The following is a 16,703-nucleotide window of genomic DNA, read 5'->3' as shown; positions in this document are numbered from 1 at the left end:
TTCTCCATCCCTTCAGGATGGATGGTGGCTTGAAGCAGGCCGGTGGCTCATGCTTGACCACTTGAAAGCCCACCTTGCCGGCCAGCACTCGTGGACCAGTGTGTGGCTGTTATAAACGATTTCTCTCATGCTTACCTGTCCTGCTTAAGTTCTGAGATGAAACAGAAGCTCGCTTTTTGGGAACTGCAGTGTATCTGGGTCTCTTCTGCAAAGGCTTTTCTTCCCAGGTGTCTGCAGTCCACCGTGTCCCCTCCTTGCTAGAGGGAGACGGCTGGCTGCCCCGTTTCTACCTGCAGGCCTGTGTTTCTCTGCGGTTCATGCAGATGTTTGGACCCTGAGCCAGCATATGTGATGATTAAGAACTCCACCCTTTTAGCTCTGGGACAGGATAGACACAGGAAGGTCCCAGCACCGCGAGTTCATGGCACCCTTCGTGGAGGAAATCGCAGTGTTTTGTGCTGGAGAAAGCAGTCATTATGATGTTTTTATGGAAACTTTTTGTTGTTGTATTTTTGTTAATATGCATATTTGAAAAGTGTTCCAGCAATCATTGGATTTAGTACATGCTAAGATGGGCTTCTCTGATAGCTCAGTTGATAAAGAATCTGCCTGCAATGCAGGAGACCCTGGTTCGATCCCTGGGTCAGGAAGATCCCCTGGAGAAGGGAACAGCTGCTCACACCAGTATTCTGGCCTGGAGAATTCCATGGACTGTATAGTCCATGGGGTCGCAAAGAGTCGGACACGACTGAGCAACTTTCAGTCAATAATCATGCCCTGCACTCGTGCTGTGTCAGGTTTCATGGATTTCTAATTAATACACTAGCCATGTAAATATTGACCTTGCCCGCCTCCTGCCCTCAGGGTCTCTGGAATCTAATTCTCTGAGCCCCTCCTCCCCTCTTCTCCTGCTCTGGCTGGCCAGCTGGCTGCTCCGTCCATCTCCTCATTTGTGTGTTTTTAAACAGCTTTCATGGACCCGACTGAGCGACTTCACTTTCACTTTTCACTTTCACTTTTCACTTTCCTGCATTGGAGAAGGAAATGGCAACCCACTCCAGTGTTCTTGCCTGGAGAATCCCATGGACAGAGGAGCCTGGCGGCCGCAGTCCATAGGGTCTCAAAGAGTCAGACACGACTGAAGCCACTTAGCGCTTCCTCATTGGGAGGGACTCTGCAGTTTCCCAAAGGATTCCCACATGGTTGCTTTGGAGCATTTAACTAAATATTTAGTAACCAGAAAACTTCTTAGTGACAGGATGGTATTGTGAACAGGGCACAAATAGCAGGTGCTGCAGAAAGCACGAAAAGGATGTTGAATGGCCACTTACCTGATGGATACTCCCCGCTGTCCCTGTGGATGCTGGAGTGAAGGGCCGGGCGTGAGTTACCCTGCCGGTTTGGTCAGATGAGGCAGACACCTCATTGTCGGTCCTTTCAGGCTCTGTTGACGATGGGAACCCTGTTTCTCCTTTCGGCGCCTGGCTTGGACAGGTGGCCTTAACTGAGAAAGCTGTGGAATTCTCCAGGGCCGGATGGGGGTGTCCTGCCTGGGGGAGAGAGCCCAGCCTTTAGGACAAGCAGCCTTGCAGGACCTTGGAACCGAGGGAACCTTGTTCCCTCCTGTGTGATTTGCCAAGAGGCAGTTTGGAGGGCGTTTGGGCATTGAGGGCAGAGCTGGAGCTGGAGTCTGGCTCTTCTGGTCCCAGGCCTGCTTTTCCCCAACTCCCCGCCGCATCACTGTGGGACAGCCGCCCCCCCCCCCACGGCCCTGAGAGCCTCAGTGACTATGTCCTGGTTCCCCTTGTGGCACCTAACAGTCCACTCGTTAAGGAGGCAGTTCCAAACAGCTTGGTAAAAATTTTTCTGCTAACAAGCTAGTGGCTGTTCGAAAAAGTAGTCATATACTTTGAAAGACTGAATATTTGTATTGCATTCTGAAACATCCCCAGATCCGTGCCATGGGAGGGGGGTACCTGATGGGCACCAGGCCAGCTTCTCAGATCACCGTGGCCTCTCCTCTTCCCTGTCCTCACCGTTTGTCACTGCTTTGCAAAGATGCTGTGTCATCCACACACGCTCAGAGCTGTCCAGTGTGGAAGCTGAGCTGCTGGTTTACCTGGTAGCGTTTCGCTGCGTGTCTTTCTCATATAGAACTTTCTGTGGGGCTCCCGTGAGTTCCCCCCCAGTGCACAGGAGCTTGAGCTGCTGCCGTGGGAATTGCTGAGTGCGCTGTTTGGGTTCTTGCGAGTCTGCAGCATCAGCTGTTGGTGATGAGCAGCAGCCAGCGTGGCACAGGTGGTTCATTCCTGCAGGGCGTGGCTCTGAGCCAGGTAACCATTGTCTGCTCACTGGGATGAAGCAAGGCTCTCCAGCAGTAGAATCTTTGCAATACTTTGTAACAAGATGAGGAATGATCATGAAAATCTTTTAAGCCACCAAGAGGTGTACCAGCTACTTCATGCAAAAGTATACATTTTTCTGTCACTAGAATAAAAGTGTCCCAGATTTGCTGGCCCTTTTCTGGGATGGCCCGTCCATAATTACTTGGCCCTTTAAAGGAAAGGGCATTTAACAAGAAAGCAGGAAACTAACTGACTTTCGATGGGTGTTTAAAAACCTCTTTGTTAATTAAAAAAAAAACCTCTTTGTTAAAAATACACTTTCTGATTAGTCTTCTTGAACACACGTGTTTGATGTCAGGGATGATGGGACTTTATCAGCTGAATTTCAGCAAAGACCTTTCCATAATCAGAAGAAATTTTTTAAAATTACTAATGAATGATTTAATAAGTGCAGTTGATGACACAGTTCTTGGATCAGTGTAACTTAAAAAGAAAATATCTTGGCTGGGCTGAAGTATGTAGAATCTTTGTTCCCTGACCAAGGATCAAACCTGAGCCTCCTGCAGTGGAAGTGCTGAGTCCTAACCACTGGACTGCCAGCAAAGTCCCTGGATCAGTGTGACTTTGCGAGGTGTCTTTTTCCCTTGTTACACCATTAAACAAGTATCAAAGTGAATCATTTAGGGTCAGTTTTGTTCCTAAACATAAAACAGAGTATTTACTACATAATATAGTATTTTCAGTCTCATTGCTTTCACTAATGAGAGCCCAAAAGATTTTTGTATCTCTCATAAAATATTTAAGAATATTTTTCTTTTGTTTTTATTTTCTACTTATTTTTTTTCTTTTTATATTTTATATATGGGTACATAGTGTGTCTATATATCTATCTTACAATAAATATAAGTGTAAGGATTTACTCTTAAATGTGTGGGACCACCCTTTAGAACAGAATAGTTGGGAGTCACTTAAGCTAGAGACCAGTGATTCTCAAACTCTGCTGTGTTGGGTCCCCAGGGGTTTCTAGAAGTCTTTCCCGGCTCTTGTGGAGAGTATGGACCAGGCTCTGGTGGGTGGTCCCTGCCAGCCCCTCCCTGCTTGTACCAGCACAGTTCTGCTATTAGCTTCTGATGTTTTTGTATCTGTGTTGCATGTAATGTTTGCATTTAAAAACCTGCTGCATGTATGTTTAACATGGTTCAGTGACCTGTTGCAGACGCTTGGCAGTGCTTGCTCACTGTAGCATCAGGAGTTTTCACTGGGCTGTAGATCACTTCAAACCCTCTCACGAAAGTGAATTAAACAATTTTTACCTGTCTGCTCACTATCCAGACTGGCTGAGGTTTCCCCCCACTTAGTGGTTGAAGTTCTAGCTCTTTTGTGAAAACTTCCCTAGTGACTAGGAGAGATGAAAGAGATCCCAGACTCACAGATACCTGATCCCTGGGTCACCCGCACGCTCAGCACTGGATCCTTTGTCTACACACAGAAGGCTAGTGCAGTGTGTGTGTGTGTGTGTGGTTGGCATGTACACTGGGTCCACCTTGTCTCCTGGAGCTGTGGAGCTCTGGGTCTGAGTCCCTCTTTGTGTCTGGACCGACCCTGCTGTGGCTCTGACGCGCTGGGCAAATTCATGGATGAGACGCATGGTGTTCCCTCTTCCATGCTGCTGGTCTCCACACGGACATCGCAGATGGTCCAGGTGGGCTCTAGAAGCTTTGTGCTGGGACCACGTTAGCCTGTCCCTGCAGAGTCACCTTCTGGGCTGAATGCTGTACCGTTCCTATAAAAAGCTGACCGAAGAAGCAACTGTGAAAAGAACCTGTTTCTCTGAAACCGTCTCCTGAAAAATGTGTGTGTGTGAGTCGCTCAGTTGTGTCCGACCCTTTGCAACCCCACAGACTGTAGCCCGCCAGGCTCGTCTGTCCAGGCAGGAACACTGGAGTGGGTTCCCATGCCCTCCTCCTACTGAAGAATACTTGTTACCAAATAATGTTGCTTATTTTCCCCCAGGTAAGGAGGTATTACAGAGAGATTTAAAAAATACGTATTTTTAGGGGAAAAAATGCCTCACTGGGAGAACCATAAGCTTCTTCCTTTTAATAACAGTTCTAACATTTATCACATTTCCCTTTCTGCTTTTGTTGCCAGAAAGCTCAGAGCTGGTTCCCACGATCAGCAGGAGCAGCTGTGTTGGTTTCCATGTGGTGGAGGGACCCGGGGACCCGGGGGCAGGGGTGCTGCCGGCGTGCAGGGGGGCGGGGGTGGGGTGGGGGCCTCGGCACACCTGTCCCGTTACAGCTCCCACTCGCTGAGCACCGGGCGCCAACCCACGCTGTGTTAGCTTTGTCTGTAAAGTGGGGTAAGTCATCTGCCCGTGTGTGTCTCACTGGTGGGGTTTGAACTTGGTCTCCTCCTGTAGGAAGCTGCATTTCCTCTGCTGTCGGATGCCCCGCTGAGCACATGAATCTCCTCCTCCCTTCCCCAGCCCTCGTTCTCTAATTCATGAAACTTTTGGCCTGGTTGTGCTTTATGAAGACCTCTTTAAGTCCCTCCTAGAAAGAGTTGGGGTAAAATTAAGTAAAGGGCTTTGTCACTGAAGGTGCCAGTGAGGCAGAAGGGCGGCAGGGGAGGAGGGGGGCCTTCGTAGACCTTTGAGAGGAGAATTCTAGGTCTCGGATGGGCTTTATGAAAACTCTCTCAGTAAAACTGAGTTTTCAGATATGCTCTTGAAAACAGTGCCAAGTGACGGTGACTTTTTACTATCACTAAAAACACCTGGAAGATTCCACTGCTCAAGCCAGGAAAGATGAATTTACTTTAAGAAGTTTTGAAACATTGGTACAAAGTATAAATGAACTTTCCTCTCAAAAGAGCCTTTTGAGCTTGTGAAAACATTTTTCTTGAGATTAGTGGTAGCAACGTGGATGGACCTAGAGATTATCAAACTAAGTAAAGCAGGTCAGACAGAAAGACAAATGTGTCAGTTTTATGTGGAAGCTGAACAATAGTACAAATGGAGTTATTTATAAAACAAAAACAGTCTTGTAGACAGAGAAGACAAGCTTTTGGTTACCAAAGGGGAAAGGCAGCGAGGGATAAATCAGGGGATTGGGCTGAATAGATACTCACTACTGGGACTTCTGTGCTGGCCCAGGGGTTAAGAACTTGCCTTCCAAAGCAGGGGACGTGGGTTCGATCCCTGGTCGGGGAACCAAGATCAAACATGCCATGGGGCAGCTGAGCCCGCACGCTGCAACTACCGAAGCCCACACACTTTAGGCTGATGGTCTGCCGCAGCAGAGGCCCCCTGCACAGCAACGAAGAGCCTGTGCAGCCATAATGATACTTTTTAAAAATCACACACACTCCTTCCCAGGTGGTGCTAGTGGTAAAGAACCCACCTACCAGTGCAAGATACAAAAGAGACATGGGTTCCATCCCTGGAGGAGGGCGTGGCAACCCACTCTGGTACTCTTGTCTGGAGAATCCCATGGCACCTGGTGGGCTACAGTCCACGGGGTCGCAAAGAGTAGGACATGACTGAAGTGACTTGCGCATGTGTGCGTATATGTGTGTGCGTGTATATATATATATATATATGTAACACTGAATCACTTGCTGTATACTTGAACTTAGCACAGTATTATAAATCAAGTATACTTCAATAAAAAGGATGCAGCCCTCATTTAAGGGAGTGGGTCCTTCCTCAAAAAGTTGAACATGATTACTATATGACCCAGAAGTTCCACTGCTAGTCATGTTTACCCGAGAAAACTGAAAACATATGTCTATAGAAAATGGGTGTACAAATGTTCATAGAAGCATCATAATAGCCAATTTGAAACAATTCAGATTTTCATCAGTGGAGGAACCAATAGACAAAATCTGCTATTCCCATGTGATGGAGTATTACTCAGCCATAAAAAGGTAATGAGGTAGTTACACATGCTCCAGTGTGGATGGACCTAGGAAACGTGTTCAGTAGGGAAGCCGGACAGCAAGGTCACATATCGTACCATTTCATTCAGATGAGATGTTCAGCAGAAGCAAGCTCATAGAGACAGAAATTAGTGGGTTGCCTGTGACTGGGGTAAGAATAGGGTGGGATGGTGGGAGCAGGGTGTGTGTGTGTGTGTGTGTGTGTGTGTGTGTGTATCTCACTGGTGGGGTTTGAACTTGGTCTCGTCCTGTAGGAAGCTGCATTTCCTCTGGTGTCAGATGCCCCGCTGAGCACATGAATTTTTTCCTCCCTTCCCCAGCCCTCATTTTCTAATTCATGAAACTTTTGGCATATTTGGGCTTTATGAAGACCTCTTTAAACCCCTCCTAGAAAGAACTGACTTGTGATGGATGTGAAGTTTCTTTTTCGATGATAGAAATTTTCTAGAATTAGGTCATGGTGATGTTTGTACAACCTTGTGAATATACTGAAAACCACTGAATGGTACCCATTATAAAAGTGGATATTATAGTATGTGAAATGTATCAAAATAATAAAAAAGAAGGGACGTTAGGCAAACTTGAAGAAGCCTGGTGCTGCTGAGGGATGATGCCATACCTAGGAAATGGATCTATGCTATTCTTACAGGAAATCTTCTGTAATGTAGCCTCACCAGCAATGTGTTAAGATCATTTTGTCTCAGTTACTGGCACCTGGTGATAAGCAGGTACACAGAGCCAGAGCCTCCAAGACGTCCAGGTGTTGTGGAGTCGGGGTGGTGGGAGCTCAGGGAGAACTGTGAGAATCTGGGAAGCCTCTGCCTTCGTCGCGAGCAAGCTGCTCTGTTTGACTTTGTGTATCTAGCTTCATGAGATTGCATATCCTTGGCTGTTAAAGAAACTGGTACCATCAGAAAAAAGGTGAGTTAGCCTAAGTATATCTAGACATCGCTATTTAATTAAATTTCCTCCTCAAAGAATAACGTTCTTTAAGAAGAAGAAATATGTGTAATAGATTGGAATGGTGCCCAAAACCCAGTGGTCAGTCACTAAATGGTTATCATCAATAAAGAGTTGGTTGTGACCATTTGCTAAGAGAAGTAGAACAAGCAGATAAGCCCTGGGTTCTCTGGCAGATTGAAGTCGAGCGCGTGGGTGTGATTTTGTGTCTGCTGCCCTTGGGAATGGTGACCTGTTAGTACATGCTGCCTGAAAAGAATCAGTCTTTTTGAAAACTGTTACTGTATTTAATACTTTTTTTTTGAGGCCTGGGAATTTCTGTAAATATTTATTGCTCCAAAAATAAAATGAAAGATTTTTAGAAAATTTTCTAGAGCAACACCGCCATAAGGAAGTTTGTAACCAGAGTTTTCTTATTAAATACTAATCTGGTACTAAAAAAGTGGAAATACCGTGGATATGTAAGCACTTCCCTCATCCTAGTTGAAAAGTATTGCCATAAATGTTTCCAGATTTTATATTTTAATGGTTTAATAGTATACTGTCATTTGTTTGTTTGGGGGCACCTAAATTTATTTTATTCTTTCCTTTCTTAATGATATTTGCCACCAAAATGGGAAAAAAAAAAATCCCAGTGGTTTAGAAAGGAATTTTTAAAATACAGTGGAGGACAGATGTAAATTTTTTTTTTTTAAGTAACCCCTCATCCAGTCCCTGAAATAGAATCCTAAAAATACAGTTGGCCTGCGTGTTGGCTCACAGCAGGGTGAACTCTTGCGCGTGCTCTCAGGGACCGTCAGCTGCTGGCACCAAAGACTTCTGCAGACTCTTCCTGCAGAAGCTTGTTAGGATTTTATCTTTCTTTTTTTAAACCCTGTTTGGGGGACTTCGTGGTAGTTCAGTGGTTAAGGCTTCGCCTTCCAGTGCAGAGGACACAGGTTCAGTCCCCGGGGTGGGGAGCTAAGACCTCACGTGCCACAGGACAGCGAAGCCTGTGCACTGAGCTACAGAGCCTGGGGCGCTCCGGGGCCAGACGCCAGCTCAAGGAAGCCCAAGTGGGCAGTGAGGACCTGATGTGGCCAAATAAATGGTATTTTTTAAAAAAAGAAAAGAAAAAATTAAACCCCATTTGATGGTAAAAACGGTGGGAGTGAAGGAAAGATAGAAAATAGTGGTTTGTGTAGGAGGTCATCCTGATGATATTACACAGAAATTTAATTTGTCAGGAATTAAAATTGAAGGGTGAAATATCTGTTACTAGGGGAGTGGTTTCGGAGAAGGCAATGGCACCCCACTCCAGCACTCTTGCCTGGGAAATCCCATGGACGGAGGAGCCTGGTGGGCTGCAGTCCACGGGGTCGAGAAGAGTCGGACATGACTGAGCGACTTCACTTTCACTTTTCACTTTCATGCATTGGAGAAGAAAATGGCAACCCACTCCAGTGTTCTTGCCTGGAGAATCCCAGGGACGGGGGAGCCTGGTGGGCTGCCGTTTATGGGGTCGCACAGAGTCGGACACGCCTGACGTGACTTAGCAGCAGCAGCAGCAGCAGCAGCAGGGGAGTGGTTTAAAAAAAGTAAGGTTTGTATGGATTCTGAATTACCATGCAATTAAAAAAACAATACCTGTGTGTATTATCTGTTGATAAGAAAGTTAAAAATCTCCTTTGTATAGGATGCTGCCTTTTGTATGAAAAAAGGGAGCTAAGGCTATATATTCATACCCCTTTTTCTTTGCATAAAAGGCAACTCTAGGTAAATGCACAAATAACCAACAGAAAGGGTTTATTTCCCGTGAGAAGGGTCTAGGTGGTAGGAGACTGGATAGACGCAGGACAGAGATGGGAGCCAACTCATTCCTGAATATTTGTTCTGCGTGTTTATTCATGTATTATATTGCTGCTGCTGTTTAGTCATTCAGTCGTGTCTGACTGTGACCCCATGGACTTAGCCCGCCAGGCTCCTGTGTCCATGGAGTTCTCCAGGCAAGAATCCTGGAGTGGGGTGCCTTCCTTCAGGGCATCTGCATGACTCAGGGATTGAACCGGCGTCTCCTTCATTGGCAGATTCCTTACCACTGAGCCACCTGGGAAGCCCCAGTGTATTAGTACTATATTACACATATTCACAAATATTGTATTCCCTGTTCACAAAGTGAACCTCACAGACTCGAGGGTGAGAGCAGAAAGTGGTGACTGAAAATACAGATTCCATGATGAGTCCTGGCTCTGCCCCTTCCCAATCGTGGGAGACCTCATTCAGGTGCCCTCTTGTGCCTTCATTTTCTCATCCATAAAGTTAATTCTTGGCAAGAACTGGCAACAGTCTCTGTCATACAGTTCCTGTTGATGTTGTTACAGTAGTCATCAATGGCCAGTCATGTTGCCTGTTGAGTGTCTAAGCTTTTGGTCACATATCACGTGTTGACTGCATCAGCTGATCAATGCATGTGGAGTTTCTCTTGGCCTGTGGCTAACAGCCTGGCCTCTGAAGTAGACAGAGTTCAAGTCCCCGGACTGCGTCAGTTCTTAGCAGTGTGTCCTTTGCTCGCAAATATGCTGGAGTGGCATTGACCAGGTTGCCTGCATAGGGAAATCACCTTCCTGAAGTCTATAATGGAAGATGCTGTATTCAGAAAAGCCAGGAGAGGAGGTCATTCATCCTTGAATTTTGATCTTACTGTCTCTGGTCCAAATCTGCATTCAGGCCAGCCCTGTTTATGTCAGCTTTTCCTAGAATGGCCTAGAGAACTCTCTTCTGGAGAGACTGGTAGGATTGCGCGTTGGCCTGGGGCTGTCCAGGGCAGGGTACTGATGAGAACCAAACCTGTGGTTTCATTTGAGAATCAGTTAATAATCAAAATGAGAACAGCCAGGCCAGGTTACACTCTGAGGTTTGGGCTTATATGGGAGGTGGGCATCTGTAGTCAAACCAGTGTCCTTACTTTTTATTCGTCATTGTCCCTCAAGTCACCAGTTACGTATGATGTATCCTTAAAAGTTGTCCCGTACCAGTGGCTCCCCATCTGCAGGCCTGTCCTTGGAGGCGGTTTTGGGCAGAGGGGATGGCTCCCGTGGTTGATAGAATTGTGGAGCAGTCTTTCTGGGGACCCCGCCTTGGGGCTCATACATTTGTGTGGCCCCCGACTATACTTCCCTGGAGTAGGAAATGTCAACCCACTCCAGTATTCTTGCCTGGAAAATTCCAGGGACAGAGGAGCCTAGCGGGCTACAGTCCATGGGGTCAGAAAGGGCTGGGCACGACTGAGTGACCGAGCATGCAGGCAGGCATGACTGCTTGGGCACAGGGCCGTCTCAAGGAAATAACACATCAGACTGGCTCTGTCAACTTGAAGGAACATGTATCCTGCCCTAACTGCTGCAGCAGGTATGACTGTCTTCATTTTAGGGGACTCGAGGCACCGTGGCGAAGCACTTCAGCCAAGCAGATCCAGGTAGTTGTGAGGATGTAAATTATAGAGAGAGAGTTCCAAAGAATGGCAGTCCCCAGAGTGAGGGCGGAGAAAGACGTGGCATCCCGCTCCAGTCTTCCTGCCTGGAGAATTCCATGGACACAGGAGCCTGGTGGGCTGCAGTCCACAGGGTCGCAAAGACTCGGACATGACCGAGTGCCTAACGCACGCAGGGTGAGGGCAGGGTCTTGGCTGTCACTGGGTTTGAGCTGTGGCTTTGCCACTGTCTGATGGACCTCACGCCAGCGGACCTCGGTTTCTTGATGGGGTCATCCTGGTGATACCAGCGACATGCTGGGTGGTTCCCGGTCAGGAGATGACAGTAAGGACCCAGGGGGTGCCCCGGGTGGCGGGCCCAGCTCTGTACTGCTTCAGGCAGGAGGTGTCGGGCCAGGAGGTGTCGGTAGCTGGGCCTGGTGACACTGCTTTGCAAGGTACACTTGATCGTGCCCAAGGAGGGAGCTTTGGAAGCAAGAGGAACGTTTTCCCTCATCTCATTAGTGGACGTCTCTAGTGGGTCAAAGAGATGTGAAAGTGATGAGCGTTCAACCTGGCAGGTCTGTCAGTGGTTTTTAAAATAGAGATGTGAAAACAGCCAAATGCTTATCACCTTTCCCATAAGACTGGTTCTGGGAACAGCTAAAACTGAATACCAGGCCCTTGATTTTACTTTCACAGTGGCCTGTAATGTCCGGTGTCCGCCTTATCTATGGGTTGTTTTTAGGGGCACATAATGGGTGGTCCCCCATCCCTCCCACGTTATTTCTTCTACGTGAGGGTTTGGCCCAGAGGCAGTGGGACTGGGAAGTTGCGATTCCACCTGGCTGCATTTTAGGGGAAGAGTCTTGGTGTTAAATTCATAATTACTTATTAGCAGGGTTACTGACTTTTAAAAATATGTATATTCTGAAGGGTTTTATTTTTTTCCTCTGGTTTAATTGTGAGACTGTTAACTGTTTCTAAATTTCTAAAATTATTTTTAGAAAATTGAAGGGGATATCAATTTTGTGCATTTCAAATGTATAGTTCAGATACATTTTTCAAGCCACTGGGTTTTATGTGTGTATATGATTGTTCCTGCAAATCAAATTTACATTTTCTAATGTTATGAAAAGCGCTGTCAGTGCCTGCAATTCTGGCTTTGATGTTGGAAGGAGAACAGAGGATTAAGGCAGATTAGGGTGTTGGTCTGACACCCTGTGTTCTGTGGGATCACAAGTAAAAGTCCTCCAAATCTGGGCGTTACTCTGGTGACATTAGCAGAAGCTGGAGTTCTCGCTTTTCAGAGCTTAGCACACGCCTGCTGGAGTAACCAGCCGATTCTGTCCTGAATCAGCGTGTCGTGCCAGTGCTAACATACTGGGAGGTGTGTGGCCTCTGCTGATTCAGAATCGCCACCGTGACCCAGATCACCAGCATCTGGGGAGAACCTCTGTATGCTCGCACGGTGTTTCTGCTAGACGTGGATTACGGCTGAGAGGCAGGAGAATCTGCTGAAAAGAGTGCCACCCGGGGTTTATTAAGAATAAAAGCAACATTATCACAGCCACTGCTTACCGAATCAGGCTGGTGTCCCGGGCACCGCGTGGAGTGTGTCGTTACTTGACCTCCTGCATCTCAGGGGCCCCTTGCTCTGTGAATGTGGGAACTTAAGTGGAGCACGTGGAATCTCTGAACTGAGATGCCCACTGCGATCAGACAGACAGACTTCTCAGTGATGTTCAAACAGACTTCTCAGTGATGTTTGCAAGAAGAGCAGCTTGAGATTAAAGGCGTTCGGGTGGTCCTGTTTTTAAGGCAGTGGTGCATTTTTTACATTCTCAAGCCTGGAAGTGCATATTCGGCCCCCGTCTTGGTCCTGGGAGTGGCTGTCTCCCAGGGACTGGAGAGCTCTTCCCGTGTATCAGCGCACAGAGTTCATGTGCGCGAGGCCCTGTGGTGACGGTGCCACTCTCTTTACTTTAATGTTAAAATTTGCAAAGTAGAGACGATACTATTTTTACTGGGGATGGGGTGGTCATAGATATTTTTCCTCAGGGCAGTGAGTTACATGTCTTATTACTAAGAATTGCTCCTTCTGGAGTGCATACGTTGGGGAGTGGGGATTGCTGGGGAGGGGAGGGAATAGGAAGAATCTTAGGTATTTTCCTTAAACCCTTTTTTTCTTCTGTTCATTTCTAGTCTTTATAACCTGGCTTCACTGGAACTGAGAGAGAATCTACTTACTTATCTCCCTGAGTGAGTCTCTGGGGAAAAGCGGCGGGGGGGGGGGGGGCGGTTCATACTGAATGAATTTCCTGAAGCATTAAAAAAAAAAACTACAGTAGCTTGTCAAAAAGAAGTTCTGTGTCTTTTGGAAAATTTGAGAGATGCCAGCCTTAATAAACTTCCTGTGTAGTATTTATGGCCATAAAATCCAGATGAATCTTATTTTGGAAAACTAGTCCAAGTGAGGAATCTCATGTTGCTCAGCATTTCTAAATCCCAAGAGCTCCTTCCCTTTGTGTGTGTGTGTGTTTTTTTTTTTTTTAAATAGCTCCCTTACCCAGCTACGGAGACTAGAAGAACTTGATTTAGGAAACAATGAAATATATAATTTGGTAAGTCTGTACTGAAGAGAGATTTGAATTTCACTTGTTCTTAGTTATGATCACAAAATATTTGGGGGGCATCTCTAGGGATACTCTTAAGCCATTGTTTCCACAGAGACAGCTTGGCAACATTAGAGCACGCGCTTCGGTTCACACGGGTTACGGATAATGATTGGGGGTGGAGGTGATGGCGTGAGTGGAAGCAGCTGGGAGTCTTGGGGATGCTTTTAGGAGAGGGGTGCTGATTTTAGAGAAGTACCCACAAACCTTTGCTGTGATACTCCATTCCTAACTGTTGAGTGAAGGTCCTTTCCTTCTTAATGGGGGGCTAAATACTGGAGCTTTGTTTCGGTAACATTGCTTTTTGTTTTAGCCAGAATCAATAGGAGCTCTCTTACATCTAAAGGATCTCTGGTTGGATGGAAATCAGCTGTCAGAATTACCTCAGGTAAGTGGTAATTTCACACTGTTTCCCTCCAAAATGCAAAGAGACCACCGTCACCCTCATGCATCCCCTGCTTCTCCGTGAGACTTCTAGAAAAGGGAGCTTGAAAACTAAAACGTTGGTTGCCAAAGCAGATTTGGAAAAATTTGTTGAGCATTCATCGCGCCACATGGCCACAAAAAATTGAAAGCCTCAACCCATCGTTTCTAAAGATAGTAAATATATCTTTTGGTGTGTGAAGTCTGCATATTATTTCATCCTGGCTTGAGGCCTGGGTTGCCTGCTTGAAGCCCAGCTCATTTGGAAATTACCAGGATGCCGGATTCTGATGGCAGAAGTTTCTGCCACTGTTGGTGATATGCCAAGTGTTTTGAGATGATTTGAGCACATTTTGCTGTGTAATAGTTGATGTAAAATCAGTGCAAAAAGTTTCTACTTCATATTTTCTCCCAAATGTTGCTTATGGTGTAGCTTGGCCGTCACAAGCTCTTTATGTTTCTCCTGCTGGTACCAAGCATGAGGAGCCGTGTTCCAAATGAAACGGGCTCTCGTGTGGGCTTCTGTGTCAGCCTGTGGGTTCTAGCACATAGACCCACCTTCCCATCAGTTGAGAGAGAGTTAAACAACAACAACACACAGGCATTTCCCCCAACTTTGTTTTTCTCCAGCTGTTACCGAATTCTACTCTTCGGGGTCTCTTAGAGCCAGGGTTTAAAGTCCATATATTTCCTGATGGTTGAGGTGTGTGTATTGTATAGTAATTCAGGGGCTGTCTCTGCTAGGCTCTCTGGACCAGCTATGATGGCCCGTGCCCTTTGGGTGGAGAAGGTGTATCTGTGCAAGGAAGCCTGGTGCTATAAAAAAGCACTTGAGTAAAATTCTAGTTGTAGTTATGTGCTAGAATTGCCAGGACATCACCGATGACTCACGCGACTACGGAGCTAATGCGAGTCTGTTCCTGAGGTCTTGGCTGCATTTGGGAAAAGGAAAGGGCAGATCAGCAGCTGATATGAGTGAGGGTTTGATTAACAGATTTCTCTAGGAAATTATGAAACGTCCTGATTAAGAGAAGTCTAGTTACTTAGAAGAGTCAAAGGATGGGGCAGAAATGCCAGGAAGATATTAAGAAAGTATAAAATACCAGCTATAAAGGCTGGATAAACAACAAGGCCCTGTGGAGCACAGGGAACTATATTCAATATTCTGTAATAAAACAGAATGGAAGAAGAATATGAAGAAGTGTGTATGTATAACTGAGTCACTTTGCAGTATAGGAGAAGTTAACACAGCATACTTGAATAAAGTAAAAATCCGCTCTTAGACATGTGGAGGAGAGTATATGTGTGGACGGATGTATGTAAACAATTGTGTGCAAAATGTCACGTCCTAAACACAAAGAAATTAACATGCCACTGATCATGTTATTAATTTTTTTTTATGCATCTCATTGGCCCACTTGTATAACCTTTTGTTAAGTCAGGACTAAACTCATCAGACAGTCTCAGATAATCAGTTATTTTCCTGTCTTCACTGATGACAGAAAGAAAAGGAGATAAAGACATTGTTTAAAGGAATACATTTTAAAAGTAGACTATCCTCAGGGAGCCTGGCCTGAAATTAGTAGAAAGGTAGTCTGCTTTCCTCCAGGCAGGAAATGCAGGGTTGGAGTCCCAGGGTGAGTACTGGATTGGGTAGGGATAATCTGGGTAGTTGTTCAGGCCAAATTCAGTGCTAATTTAGGAGTCTGTACCTATGTAGACTTCAGGGGGCCACTGGAGTTCGAGGTGGGGTTTAATTCTGGGCCTGGAGTGATGTTTCCCAGCGGGAAGGATGGAGGCACAGTTGTGAACAGACTTGGGCAGAGGGTGTCCAGACCTGTCCAGGCGAGAGGGTGCTGAGCGCAGGGGCGGGGGTGGGGGGGCGCGGACAGGCTGGCAGCAGATCGGGGCAGTGGGGGCACCGGTAAGAGGGAGCGTGTGTCAGGAGAGTGGAGGGTCAGATGCCTCTGGATTGGAGCTTGGGCCCCAAGGAGGTGCCTCCCCTCCAGGTCGGCTCTTCCCTTTCAGAGCAGTCTGGCTCTCTTGTCTCGGGTATTAACAGAGAGTGTGTGTGTGTATTAATAGTGTGTGTGGTATGTGTGTGCATCTGTGTCTGTCTGTATCTGTGTGTGTGTCTGTGTGTGTATGTCTGTGTGTAAGTTTGTGTGTGTGTGTGGCTCTCGTATCTCGGGTATTAACTATGTGTCTGTGCGCGTGTGTGTGTGCATGTGTGTGCCGTGTGTGTGTGTGTGCATGCATGTGCCGTGTGTGTGTGTGTATTGTGTGTGTGGTGTATGTGTCTGTGTCCATGTGTATCTGTGTGTGTGTGAGCATGCACATGTGTGTGTGCGCTCTCCAGTTTCCCCGGGGAGCAGCTGAGCCCCTGTTGTGTGTGTGTGTGTCTGTGGGTGTATGTGTTTGTGTGTGTCTGTGTGTGTGTGTGTGTGAGTGCACACATGTGTGTGTGCTCTCCAGTTTCCCCAGGGAGCAGCTGAGGCCCTCTTGTGTGTGTGTGTGTCTGTGTGTGTATGTTTGTGTGTGTGTGTGGCTCTGTTGTCTTGGGTATTAACTGTGTGTCTGTGTGCGTGTGTGCGTGTGCCTGTGTGTGTGTGTCTATGTCCGTGTGTATCTGTGTGTGTGAGCGTGCACATGTGTGTGCGTTCATTTCCCTGGGGAGCAGCTGAGCCCCTGTTGTGTGTGTGTGTGTGTGTGTGTGTGCGCTCCAGTTTCCCCAGGGAGCAGCTGAGCCCCTGTTGTGTGTGTATCTGAGTGTGTGTGTGTGTGTGTGTGTGTATCTGTGTGTGTGTGTGCTCCAGTTTCCCCGGGGAGCAGCTGAGCCCCTGTTGTCCCACGAGATGCCTGTCACAGACATAGAAAGGAGTCGGCTTCCCACAGGACTTCACAGGCTGT

The 16,703-nt window shown here is 46.8% G+C and overlaps 1 protein-coding gene across 2 annotated transcripts in view; it reads left to right on the top strand.

The window, feature by feature from the left end:
* The window catches only part of LRRC1 (leucine rich repeat containing 1), a 133,707-nt gene that overhangs the window by 89,913 nt on the left and 27,091 nt on the right, over positions 1–16,703 (top strand). For both annotated transcript variants that reach the window (XM_061397852.1, XM_061397853.1), the window contains 3 exons: positions 12,901–12,957; positions 13,256–13,319; positions 13,684–13,758. In XM_061397852.1, coding sequence (XP_061253836.1) covers positions 12,901–12,957; positions 13,256–13,319; positions 13,684–13,758 — 196 coding nt within the window. The remainder of the gene's footprint in view (positions 1–12,900; positions 12,958–13,255; positions 13,320–13,683; positions 13,759–16,703) is intronic.

Source organism: Bos javanicus, chromosome 23, assembly GCF_032452875.1.
Source record: "Bos javanicus breed banteng chromosome 23, ARS-OSU_banteng_1.0, whole genome shotgun sequence".
NCBI classification, from domain to species: domain Eukaryota; kingdom Metazoa; phylum Chordata; class Mammalia; order Artiodactyla; family Bovidae; genus Bos; species Bos javanicus.
The sequence above is the reverse complement of the archived record's forward strand: the minus strand, read 5'-3'. Positions and strand labels throughout refer to the sequence as shown.